Source organism: Curcuma longa, chromosome 14, assembly GCF_044706935.1.
Source record: "Curcuma longa cultivar G26 ecotype Majalengka, Jawa Barat chromosome 14, ITB_CL_G26_1.1, whole genome shotgun sequence".
NCBI classification, from domain to species: Eukaryota; Viridiplantae; Streptophyta; class Magnoliopsida; order Zingiberales; family Zingiberaceae; genus Curcuma; species Curcuma longa.
In genome coordinates, this window is record NC_133874.1 from 5,520,322 (window position 1) to 5,534,414 (window position 14,093).

Genomic DNA, 14,093 nt, shown 5'->3' on the forward strand with positions numbered 1-14,093 from the left:
GTTGTTACGTCATAACCATCTGATGTTTAGTACATATTTTAAGACTTATATCTGGACCTCCTATGCAGTATTGACAGGACTAGATGTGAAACCTTACACATTTAGTTATTCTGAACTGAGGGCTGCAACTGAAGACTTCAATCCTGCCAATGTAGTGGGAGAAGGAGGATTTGGCCTAGTGTTTAAGGTAGTGTTACTTTTTTTTAATGCTAAGTTAGTTATTATTTTACCAAATTTGCTAACATGTAGGGCATAGTGAATGATGGGAGAACAGTGGCTGTTAAGCAACTCTCAACTACATCCAACCAAGGAAAGGGCCAGTTCTTGACAGAGATTGCAACTATATCTGCTGTGCAACATCGGAACCTTGTGAGATTGCATGGCTGCTGTGTTGATGAAGACAAGCGAATTCTGGTGTATGAATACCTAGAAAACGGGAGTCTCGACCATGCAATTTTTGGTATGTTGGCTATATCGTTGGTTTGGAACTATATGTCTAGCATTGTGTTTGCCAATAGTGAAGTTCTGTAACAATGCTAAATTGTTGTAGGATTCATGGTTGAAGCACACGTACTGGATTGGATGACCGGACGTTTTTGTGTGTGTGTGTGGTAGGGGGGGGGGGGGGGGGGGGGGGGGGGGGGGGGGGGGGGGGGGGGGTTCATTATTCATTTCTACTCTATGATCTGTCATGTCGGGTGTGACACCCTTAGATATGTCTCCTTGAAATGTGGCAATAGGCCAAACTGAGAACACTTGTAGAATTTTGTTGCAGCAAATCTAGGCACTGAGCTACTCAGTCAATCCTCACTCGATCCTAGGCACCTCCTAGCCAACCTGAGCACTAAGTGTCTAGCTCAAATTACTCTCGACCCTAGTTACTTCCTAGGTCGATCTAGGCAAAAATTGTTGCTAAAGACTTCTAAGGAATGATTATATGGATTTGGCCTTTCAGATTTTTGTTTGGCCTTGGCACTCGATATGATTATATGGCTGCTTAGAGCAGATTTCATGAGAGATCTGGTGCCAAAAACCAATTAAAACATTTTTATATTGTGGCCTCCATGGATATATTCAAGTTGCTTAGGTTGACCTAACAAAAGCTTAGGTTAATTTAACTTAACGATTTGATCGTTTCATGTCAACGTCCAAATCTAAGTCATCCTATAAAAGTCTTAAGTTGATTACCAAAAGGATAGATTGACCTAACTTACATTTTAAACATTGGCTCTCCAGTATTTTTCCACCTTAGGTCGGCTCAAAAAATCTAAATTGGCCTACCTTCACATAGAATTCTAGGCAGACCTATAAATCTTGAGTCAACCTACCTTCAGAAGGAACTTTCAGAATATGCTTGCCTAGGGTACAAAACTGCATAGGTTGACCTATCTCCATATTTGAGGGTTGGCTCCTGGAAACTAACATCGAGGTCGACCTAATAAAGCCTAGGCCAACTTACTTTTATTTCAAGGGTTAGGTTCTTGGAACAAGGCTACCCAAGACTTTCTAGGTTGGCTTTCCTCTTAATATTACTTTTGTTTAAGTCCAAAGACGCTACTATTAAGTCAATTAGTCATAGAGATTAAGCGTTCTAGATAGTAACCCCTGCCAAGAACTAAACTTATCTTTACAAATATCTACTTGAAATAAATCAAAAATGATTATAAACTTGAATTTTTTGAATCTTCAGCTTTGACATCTTTCACTGAGATAGAATCTCCACGTAGCTCTATGCTCATTCAATTCTGCACTTCAATCAAGCTTTCTCATAAAACATGTGAGCTTGAAACTGATTAAATAAACATGCTTATAAGTTCAAGAGTAAACAGTTAATCCAAATGTTCTTCTTATATAAATGCATTGTGAGACACTAACTACAAGGGAGGAATCAATTTTCCAACAGTATATTCATGTTGCTACTTTGATGTGCAGGGAAGAAGAATTTACAACTTAGTTGGCCAAAGCGTTTTGACATATTATTAGGTGTAGCAAAAGGCCTCACCTATCTGCATGAGGAGTCAAGACTAAGAATTGTGCATAGAGACGTCAAAGCTAGTAATATTCTACTTGATGCTGATCTTAACCCCAAAATCTCGGATTTCGGTCTGGCTAAGCTCTATGATGACAAGATGACTCACATGAATACAAGGGTCGCTGGTACAATGTAAGAACTATTTATCTATAGCACTTCACTTTTTCTTTTTTTTTTTGCTGAAAATCATTATTCTGACCAATATTTATCATGCAAGTGGCTACCTGGCACCGGAGTACGCTCTGAGAGGACATCTAACAGAGAAAGCTGATGTGTTTGCATTTGGAGTGGTGGCTTTGGAGGTTCTTACTGGAAGGCCCAACTCTGATGAAAGTCTTGGTAACGAGACAATTTATCTTCTTGACTGGGTATGTTTTTTTATGTTACTCGTAAAATCATAGAAAATTTTTATAAGATGAACCAGATTTCTAGTCTGAAACAAATTCTAAATTTTTTATCCATATACATAGTTGAATCAAGATTATTATTATTATCAGAGAAAAATGAATACTAATTCCTTTATTGTTTAGGTCTGGAACTTGCTCGAGAACAATAACAAATTGGCGATGTTGGATGAGAAGCTGGAGTCATTTGATGAGGAAGAGGTCAACCGGGTTATTGGAGTAGCTCTGCTTTGCACCCAGGCATCACCATCTTCTCGGCCAACAATGTCAAGGGTGGTGGGCATGTTGGCAGGAGATATGGAAGTTCCAGATGTCCTTGAAAGGCCAACTTATCTGCTTCTATGGCAATATAGGGATGTCACTAGCAGCTTTGCACTCGATGACGCTAATGCTTCAAGCGAAAGGCGATCGAATAACCAACTGAGTCCTCCGCGTGGTTGGAGCAAAGGGGAGAGTGTGGAAACAGGACTACTTTCTGCGCAATCAATTGAAAGCGATATCACTACTGAGGGAAGGTGAATTTTGATTACCATAAAATATCACAGGGATTTGGCCAGCATCACCATCACTCAGTTAAGTCTTCCATTCATACATTTATTCAGATGTAAGTTGAATAACCTTATCGAAGATTTCATAACAATTTTACAGAAACTTGTATTTGTCTATAGATACTGCATATCCACTATCAGATTGCCCATGTAACTAAAATTTCTCCACTTCCAAGTTCTGATATGTTTGATTGTTTCTTTAGTAGATTGCTCGTAGATTGTTAGATCATTTTCCATCATTTTACCACTTACCAACAAACTAAAGGACATCCACACCATATGCTTCGATTAAAATTATTTAAGGTATGATATTAGTCTAGGTGATTCAAGAAGGGTGACATATGTGTTATTTTTGAAATTGAACTAATTTAAATTCATATAATAGTTTTAGTTAAAATTGTTATATGAACCCCATGGTTCTCAAATAGTATAATAATTAATAACATATGATGACTTTAGAATAAAAAAATGATAACCAGTTAGTCGCATTGACTCAATCCTCAGTTTTCCATCGGCCATCAGTATTGCGAATTTAATTCCTACAAATACGTCGTAACTGGAGATCGAATGATGACTGAATGTCCTACCGCGGCATCATGGAAGCTTCAAGAACATAATAAAAATGTCATTTGCTAATTTTACTCACTCTTCACTACATAATAATTTTAGTTTACATGAATCTAAAAGTGCCTAAAATAAAAAAAAATAACAATTCTTTACTTAAAAATGACTAAATAGATTTTTAAATTGGCAAAAAATAGAGCGACCTAACTAATGGATTCAAGAAGCACAATAATGACTTTATCTTACAATTTTCATTAGTTGGATCCATGTAAATGAAACCATAAAATTTAACAAGAACTGTTGCCTCCAAAATATAAAATTTTAATTGATTTTCTGCATTTTTTATAAAAAAAATGTGTCGAGATGATGTGAACTCATGTATTTTCATATCGTCTCATTCACATTGTGATCCCACAAAGGCAAATGAGAAGCAGAACTAATGCTAAATAAATATTTATTTATTTTTTCAAACTTTCTTTTCATATTGATAGCTATGTAACTTTGTTTTACGAACTAATGCCCAGCATTTATCAATTTCTTCCGTACATGTTTTTGTTTTTCAATTGCAGTGCCGTTGACTAAACAAAAGTCAACTTTAGTGGTGTCGCATCGCATCTTAAAACTATTTACAAATTTGACTTTTTCACTGTACATGACACACACTTCAATAAATTAAGAGTTGAAATTTAGACAAAGTGTGTTTTCTTGTTTCCAAAGAAATAATCTTTCAAAAGAAATAAATTGTTGTTCAAAAAAATTTAAAATTCAAATGGGATTCATAAATATAATTAATGAACTTTAAAAAAAAGAGAACCCACAGTCACTTTTTTTAAAAAAAATGAAAAATTTAAATGTTAGATCAGGTTTAATTCAAATTGATTAAGATTTAAAATTTAAAAGATTTTTTTAGAGTTAAATTAAATTTTATTTTAAAAATTAAGTTCTTTTATGTAATATTAATATGATAATGATAAAATATTGAGAAAAAAATAAAGAATTAAAAAAAAATAGTTAAAAAAATTAGATTATTCGAGTTTTCCGGATTAATTGGATTATATGGGTTCAATTTTAGGATTTTCAATTGAATTTGAATTATAATTTTTTAATAATATTTTATTTCAATCCGACACAAATCCACCTGAATTAACATCCCTATTAAAAATACAACGGAATACTCCTTTCATGCTTGAATAATTCTTTGGGTGGCTTAAATATTTGCCTGCCTCACCAACAAGACAACGAAATGTCTAAAAAGAAATAGCCATCCAACTTGTGCACTGCCGAGACCTTCAGCTCACTCAGGCACCTTTCAAATTTTCCAACCCTTGACATTTCACCTCGCAGTGGAGCCCCAACACCTGCCACTCTCAATAATACACAAAAAAAAAATTTAGTAATTTGATTTCACTAAGTAAATTTAAAAAAATATCTGGTATCTACATTTTATGCATTATAATGAAAATTTGCAGGTAATTCCATTCAATTAAAGAAGAAGAAGAAGAAGAAGAAGAACAAAAATCCTACACCAGCTTAGCTTGCTTTGACCATGCATGCACACGTAGCTGCTAAAGAAATTAAAGCTCAGTTGACAATTGCAGCGAATCTTTCACGAAGCTGCCTCAGTTGCGTTACATCTCCAAGTTGCAATCTCACTTCACACTCGTATATATGAAAGATAATGTTTTCTTTGCTAGTTTCAAAGATCTTTCAAAAAAAAAAGGATTTTTTTTTTTTAATCTAGTACTTTATATATCTGCCTGTATTACTTTCATGCTATCGAGCTGACAATTTGCACCAGTAATTGATGGCTTGGCCGAGAGCTTTGTTGGTGTTCTTCTTCATCCTCGCTTTGCCTTTGCTCCTCTTGCAAGGGAGAGTCGCAGCACAAGCAAATGCTACGACAGACCCAGCTGAAGGTATGCGCAGATGCAAAAGTTCTTATTTTGCCACGAGTTGCAATAGTGATTTTTATTTCTTTGAAACCTGCAAAACTTTCTATCTGCAATCATGAAGCCGATGTTGTAGTTTGTGACTCTGATTGAGCTTCTGAAATATGAAGAAATCGATTTGGGATTGGGCTCGTTCGTACAGTTGTCTTTGTTGTTATTACCATTTTGTTTTTGTTTTTTTAGTGATAAAATTTGACTTTGTCCAAATGGATTGTAGTTTTGGCACTGAACACGATCCTAGCGAGATGGGGTTTGAGAGCATCGTCAGCCTGGAACTTCAGTGGCGACCCATGCACCGGCGCCGCCATCGATGAGACCAGCATCCTCAGTAGCGATTTCAACCCAGGAATCAAATGCGTCTGCACTTACGACAACAGCAGCACCTGCCATATCACTCAGCTGTGCGTCACTGCAATCTTTCTTGGCGCTAGCTGTCTTCGTTTGGTTCTTTTTGTTGCCTGAATCCGTTCATATGTTTCAGTCTTTCTTTACAATTCTATAGAAGTGATTGAGAAGTTTGTGTTGGAGTGGATAATCAGCCAAACAAACTCTGCAAATTTGTGCTTTCGCAGGAAGGTTTATGCGACGCATACTGTGGTTGGGCCTTTCCCCCAAGAGCTGCAGAACCTGCCCTACCTCTTTGATCTGTAAGAAACTATTTTCTTGTTTCGAAATTGGTCAGACACTCCAGACTTTCAAACAAATAATTCAATGGTTTCTGAATTGAATGAATTCCAAGCAACCTTTTTATAGGACCTTTAAGTTTCATGATCACAGTGCCAGATGCAATAGAGAGTAGATGGATTCAGCTTTGGCTACTGAAGCCAAGCCATGTTTCTGATACAGTTACAAAATCTCTTGATGGTCCTATTTTCTTGGATACGTTTTGAAATAGCATGTATAGTTTGTGAAATCATGGGCAAGAATTTGACATTACAGTAATGAGAAGAAACTGAGCGACATAAAGAGTGATAATAACAAGATGAGCTTTACTTTTGCAGAAATTTAGCGCAAAATTACCTGACAGGAACTCTGCCGGCATTCCTAGGAAACTTCACTGACATGCAATACTTGTGAGACTCTTTTGCACCTTAAACATTGTTTTCCATCATCTTTGTATTTAATACGTTCCCGTAACCAACAGAAGTGTTGGCACCAATGCCTTAACGGGGCAAGTACCACCGGAGCTTGGCAACCTTCGAAGACTCATCTCATTGTATGCATTTCTTTTAAATCTTGCCTGATATGTTAGTTCTAAAGAATTTAAAATGTCTTGATTGGTCTATTTCAGAATATCTGACAACACAGGGAAATGTCTCTTGCAGGAGTCTTGCAACAAATAATTTCAGTGGTTCAGTACCTTCTGAGTTTGGAAATCTCACAAACTTACAACAACTGTTAGATTTGATTAAACCTTCAACTTGATTATTTCTTTTCTCCACCATTGCCAATAGACTTCAACAATCTCACTTGTTCTTTCTTCTGAATGTTGAGATGTAGGCACTTGCGTAGTTCTGGACTTAGCGGTGAGCTACCGCAAAGTCTATCCAACCTTAGAAGTTTGAGGATAATGTAAGTTTTTTGAAAGGACCAATTTAGGTATATGCAAATATTTATAGCTGTTGCAAACAGTAATGCAATTTTCAACACAATTATTGTTTCAGGTGGGCTACAGACAATAATTTCACTGGAAGAATACCTGATTACATTGGAACATGGACAAACCTAACGAGCTTGTAAGATTTAGTAAATAATTCTAGAATGCTCTTCCTCTGCTTAAATTTTTCTTTCATTGACATTTGTATCTCAGGAAAAATGCCTACATGCATAACCTTCAATGTAATCTTAATAATGATAAGCCATGTTAATTGTAACTATTTAGAGCCGTCTACATGTTAATTTTCTACTCTTATGACAGGAGGCTCCAAGGCAACTCCTTTCAGGGTCCAATTCCTTCAAGCTTTGCCAGCCAAACTCAATTGACTGATTTGTGAGTGTTCATTATATGGTTCATGTAGAACAATAGGATTTGCCCCTACACCAATAAGGGATCAAGTCCATAAAGATTTACAAGCTATATATTTTTTTGTTTCATTAGCAAACTAGTAAATTTGCTGGTGCAGGAGAATAGGAGATATCATAAATGGGAGCTCTTCAATGGACTTCATTGCTAATATGACATCTCTGAGCACCTTGTAAGATCCTAGACGACTTTTTGCTTCACAATTGACCTTACTCTTCTGTCTTGTAAAATAACATCTTATGGTTTAATATTTTTCTCTTTAATAGGGTACTAAGGAACTGCAAGATTTCTGATACAATTCCATTGAGCTTTGAGAAATATAATGCATTAACACTGTTGTAAGATTCTTGAGTCAAGTCAGAGCTATTACTAATTAGCCCATTTCAATGTTTTGGTTCATCTATTCCTGTGCAATGGTTTTATATTTCTGACATTATTTGCTTGTACAGAGATTTGAGCTTTAACAACATAACTGGCCAAGTTCCTCAATCCCTCTTCAATTTGAGTTCACTTGTTTTCCTGTGAGAAAAAATTTCATTATAACTGCAAAATTTAGATCAAGATACTGATTTGGTTAAATTTGAAGTGTTTCACCTTACTTCTTTAAATTTTCTTTTATCAGGTTTCTTGGCAACAACAGCCTCACTGGGTCCTTACCTCTGCAAAAGAGCAATGAACTAACGAACATGTATCATGTCTTTATGTGTTTTTATGCAAATTGGCTTAATTCTTCCATTTCTTTTAAACTATTCATTCGAGTTCCATTCTTTTACATGGTACTGACAAAGTATGCTGCTTTGTTTCTTTGCAGAGATTTGTCATACAATGAATTATCAGGAAGCTTTCCATCTTGGGTTAGCCAAGGAAACTTACACTTGTATGTTGAAAGATTGATTTGTTGTGTTCCGTAAAAATAGCAACACTAATTTTAGCAAATATTATCAAATTAATCTTGTGCAATAACTTATCTAGTCTAAGTCTAATATCTAGGTGTGGACTTTATCACCTTAACAATTTCTGTCCTAATCGATAATCGACAAACTAGGAAGCACCATTTCCTTCCTGTTTCCTTAAAGCTGGATGCTGATTTTTGTCCAGGAATTTGGTGGCAAACAATTTTGTGATTGATGATTCCAACAGAAGGTAATAAAGACACTTTGTTTCATGTCTCTAGCTCTCTCTGAAAGATTCTTTTTCTCTTAGCATTAAGCATTCTGCCATTGTTTGTTGTGCAGCAACTTGCCTTCAGGGCTAAACTGTCTCCAGCGCACTTTTCCATGCTATCGTGGTCTTCCAATCTGTGCGAAGTTATTCAATCTTAATGTTCCAAAGAAGCTGATAAAATATTTCTACATCTCACCTAATCTTAATCTTTCACTTCAGATTCATCCTTTGCGATTAAATGTGGTGGCAGTAGAGCAATAAGTGCTTCTGATAACACTTTGTATGAGGTTGATGATGCAAATCTCACAACTGCATCATACTTTGTGACTGATACAACCAGATGGGGTGTTAGCAATGTTGGCCGCTTTATGGACTCACCTACTCCTGCTTACACAACAAATAGCCAATCTCAATTTGAGAATACTCTAGACCCGGAATTGTTTCAAACTGCAAGGTTGTCTCCATCCTCATTGAGATACTATGGTCTTGGTCTTGAGAATGGAAACTATACTGTTAGGCTCCAGTTCAGAATCGCTCTCTTTCCTTTTCAGCTCGTGAGTTCGTACTCTTATATAATTTCATTTACTTAACTACAGGTATATAGTCAAATAATGTGAATATCTGAATAGTCATCTGACTGGTATAAAGAATAGAATCATCTTGAATGATTACTCCTCCCTTCCTTCTTGATGGTCACCCTCTATCAGTTCGAGTAGCATGTGTCAAGCTAATAGCATCTGCAACTTGAGTGTACTTTCGAGCTTTCAAGAAAGCATCTTAGGCAGCCGTTTACCGGCAAGGGGGGACCTTGGTCCACTCATTGCCTTGCTCTATTGGAACTTATATTATAGTAAGGCTCGATCTACTTTCATTCAATAACGTGGTCTTCTCAATTCCTAAGATGCAAGATGACGATCTGAACATGCTATCTCAGTATACCATTCCCAATAACTTGAGCAGCAACGGAAACTAAGCCCGGTCGAGCACATCTCTATCGCATACGCTCGAGCCCTGGACAGTAATGATGATACAATCAGATTCTGATGATTAGTATATGATTGATGTGATTTTGAGGCCGCCCTAAAATATAGTAAATTCCATATTTCGACTGAATATATAAAGGGCAGATCTTTCCCAATATATATACAGGGTTGAATATAAATTGCTACATTTACTATATTTTGGGGAGTTAAATTGCGTAGCAATTGTAGCAATTTAACTCCTCTGCTATGCAATTTCACTCCTATGCGTAGCAGAGGAGATAAATAGCCCCAAAGGCTATTTACGACTAAAGGAGATAAATAGCCCCAAAGGCGTAGACTAACTGTATATAATATAAGATAAGTACCTCTGCTACGCAGAGGCATATAAATAGCCTTTGGGGCTATTTACGACTAAGCCTAAAATAAATATAAAGGAGATATCTCCCCAAAAATATAGTAAATTACGCAATTTATACAATTTACTATATTTTAGGAACTACTACTTTTGCGGGCACGACTAGGGCGAAGACTGATGAATAGAAGGAGAGAGAGAGAGGGAAGCAGCGACGTGGAAAGGAGGGTCGGAATTAAATGAACGACTGCAGCTGAAATACGGATAGCCATGAACTCTTTGAATGAACTCTCATCTCTCGTTCCATCCATTAGTCACACGTCGTTTCACTCGTTCCTCTCCTGAGTCCGAAAACTAAAACAGGCTTTCTAGTTTTGCAGGTAAAGTCAAAGAATAAGATTTTTCCCTCTCCCACGTCGCTGCTTTCGTTCGGCCGTCGTTATCATATCACTCGCTCCTCTCCTTAATAGTCGAGCCCTATGTCCCTATCAATAGTTGTATCATCACGTCACTCTCTTCGTCCCGATTCATTATATAATAAGAATGGTAGAGATCCTTATCGTCAAAGACCTGATTCCATTTAACTTCGTGTCCGTCGGGATCAAATCCTAACTCCCGGATTCACTCTTTCCTCTTTGGTCTCATGATGAACTACTTTCTTTCCTCTCCCCTATGGTCTCGTCCCTTTCAGAAGTCAGAGTCCCATGAACGAATACCAGATATTGATCTTAGTGCTACGCCTGCCTAAGCATCTGTTTGGTTTTGGTGTTTTCCCGTCCCAGTAGCGTACTTATACTTATCTACTTATCTTATATTATAAGAATAATAATTACCGGCTTAAGAGCTAACTACGGGCCTTCTATCCTTCTCCTTTCCAAGTGGTGCCTGGGGAGCTCCTATTCAATCAGAGGAGACCGGAAAAGAGCTACAACAGGAGGGAACGACTAAGAGGAACGAGCGAAGCGACGTGGGACTAAAGGAAGGGACAACAAGTGCTCGAGCGATAAGCGAGAGGGACGAGCGAAGGTGGCGACGGCTAGACGTGGAGTGAATGGCCAGGAATGAACTACTCTTGCTGCGATAGCGACGTGATTCTTTATACTCATATGAACAGAAGGAACTTAACAACAGAAGGACTCTTTCCCTTAAACATATGACAACAGAAGGACTCTTTCCCTTAAACATATGCTGCAGCTAACATGGCTTATTCTTATTATAATATAATGAACTGAGGGCTTCAACTCTTTACGTCGTTTTCACTCGTTCCTTTCTCTCTTTCCATTCAACTACTATTGAAAGCTCAGATAAACCACGGGTTCGGGGCTACAACTAATCCATTCTAACCATTCACAGAGGAAGGAGCTGCTGCCGAAGTGCTCACGTACTTTCTCCCCAAGCTAGAGTCGTTCATGGGGCGAGTGATAACGACGCGGTGCTTGGATGGCGGCTCAGGATCAGCCTCATTAAAACCTTATATTCCCTGAGGAGCCACGTGGAAAGGCTCTTTAATGGAACTTTAACTTTAGCTGGTCGTGACCAAGAAACCACAGGTTTCGCTTGGTGGGCCGGGAATGCTAGACTTATTAATTTGTCCTTTGTCCGGTAAACTACTTGGAGCTCACGTAGCCCATGTGGGATTAATCGTATGAAGGGCCGGAGCAATGAACCTATTTTAAGTTTATCATTTCGTTATCTTACTTCCTAACTAAGATGAAAGATTGTCAGTTTAATAAAATTTCATTTTACTTAATGAGTTTTTTATTTTGCACTTTCCTGTCTATCATGCCATGACTTCAGAAATATTTAAGCACTGTAATTTGCATAAGGGAGCACTAGACTTAATCTTCTCCTGTTTATAAATTATGTTATAGAATGATCTAAAAGAGAGAGACTTTCGATATAAGAAAGCTGGCTGGTGGCAGATCCCTAGTAGCTCTATCTAGGGAGTTCACAGTTTCAGTATCAGATAATTTCCTCGAAATCCATTTCTTTTGGGCTGGCAAGGGCACCTGCTGTCAGCCAACACAAGGATATTATGGCCCATTGATTTCAGCTATAAGTGTATCTCCCGGTAGTAACTTGCACAATTTGGCTAGTTTTTCTTTCTTTTCAGCAACTCCTGACATGTTAATGTTACTATGCAGACTTCGATCCTAGCGTATCAAATAGACTTCCAAGTTCAAAGAAAAATCGTGCAGGTTTGATTGTGGGTGTTTTCAGTTGGAGTTGCAGTTTTAGGCTTGTTGGCTATATGTGGAATTATTTTCTTGAGACAAAGACAAAGAAGGTTAAGGGAAGAAAGAAGGTAATAGCTGCTTGCAAGTCTGCTGCCATGGATCACCTTGTTTTAGTTAATTGATTGATCCAACTCTTTTGTGCTTTCAGTATTGACAGGACTAGATGTGAAGCCTTTCACCTTCAGTTATGCTGAACTAAGGAATGCAACTGAAGACTTCAGTTCCTCTAACATATTGGGGGAAGGAGGGTTCGGCCCGGTGTTTAAGGTTATTTGTTTTGGATTTACTATTCGGAACCTGAACTCTGTTTTCAAAATGTCTACTTTATTTGTTGGGGACATTAGTTTTTCATCAGTGTCCTTTCTGCTAAATCATCTTGATGAAACTGAGGCAATGCCAAAAAGATATTTGATTGAAACAAATACTCTATCATGCAGGGAAAACTTCAAGATGGAAGAACAATTGCTGTCAAGCTACTTGCAGCAACATCTCATCAAGGAAAAGGGGCAGTTCTTGACCGAGATTGCAACTATATCTGCAGTGCAGCATCGAAATCTTGTGAAGTTGTATGGCTGCTGTGTTGAGGAAGACAAGAGGATTTTGGTTTATGAGTACTTGGAGAACAAGAGTCTAGACCAAGCAATTTTTGGTATACTAAGCAAAAGGCATTCAATATATTATACTGTGCATTGCTCCAGTTATCAAACTTACATGAAGCAACTGGTTAAGACTTCGAATGCTATCAAACATTCACAAGTTTTACAATTCTTAAACTTCAGGGGATAGAAATTAGAAAATGATCATGGAATTTGCAGCTCAATGATAAAGCTTTAGATTTTAATACAACCCACAACTCTCACATGGAACAAGCTTTAATTTCTTTGAACATTCATGGATTGCAGGGAAAAGCAGTTTGCATCTTGATTGGCCAAAACGCTTTGAGATATTGCTTGGTATAGCAAGAAGTATAGCCTACCTTCACGAGGAGTCAAGAGTGCGTATCGTGCATGAGAATGTGAAGGCTAGTAATATCCTACTTGATGCTGATCTCAACCCAAAAATCTCAGACTTTGGTTTGGCCAAGCTCTATGATGACAAGATGACTCACATTAACACAAGGGTTGCTGGTACAATGTAAGAATTGCCACTTTCCTTTCTCCTTTTTGAGTGTTTTTCTATAGAATATGTTGTCATTAGAAACATCTTTTTGTTAACCTCTATGTTGTGTTATTATTTCAGTGGATATCTAGCACCAGAGTACTATGAGAGGGCATCTAACCGAGAAAGCTGATGTCTTTGCATACGGAGTGCTAGCTTGGAGATACTCAGCGGAAGGCCTAACTCTGACCAAACCCTTGAGAAGGACAAGGTTTATCTTCTAGGATGGGTATGCTGATAGACCCTCTTAGAGTGCATCATTACAAACTCTTAATTCTTCTAAATATCTCAGGCTTGGAATCTTCATGACGATAAGCGGGAACTAGAAATTGCTGATCCAGAGCTACCAACATTCAATGAGATAGAGGTCCATCGGGTCATTGGAATAGCTCTTCTTTGCACCCAAGCATCACCTTTGCATCGGCCACCAATGTCAAGGGTTGTGGCCATGCTAGTAGGGGATACTGAAGTAGCAGAGGTCACCTCGAAGCCTAGTTACTTGACTGATTGGCAATTCACGGATGGAACCAGCAGTTTCACTGCCAACTACTTTGGTCCTTCAACCCAAAGATCTGCAAACAGTGAATTTAGTTTCACATCTAATGCAAACTCACCGGTTGACTCCGAAAGCCAGCCTTTGACCCCACAATTGTCTGCAAACACTGGCATTGAGGGATGA

The 14,093-nt window shown here is 37.8% G+C and overlaps 1 protein-coding gene and 1 pseudogene across 1 annotated transcript in view; both read left to right on the forward strand.

Annotated features, from left to right (window-relative positions):
- The window catches only part of LOC141844799 (uncharacterized), a 48,761-nt gene extending 45,799 nt beyond the window's left edge, over nucleotides 1-2,962 (forward strand). The window contains 5 exon segments of the mRNA XM_074732795.1: nucleotides 69-187; nucleotides 250-460; nucleotides 1,933-2,164; nucleotides 2,250-2,400; nucleotides 2,563-2,962. Coding sequence (XP_074588896.1) covers nucleotides 69-187; nucleotides 250-460; nucleotides 1,933-2,164; nucleotides 2,250-2,400; nucleotides 2,563-2,955 — 1,106 coding nt within the window. The 3' untranslated portion in view covers nucleotides 2,956-2,962.
- Nucleotides 2,963-5,352: 2,390 nt separating this feature from the next.
- LOC141844800 (putative LRR receptor-like serine/threonine-protein kinase At1g56140) lies at nucleotides 5,353-14,093 on the forward strand (annotated as a pseudogene).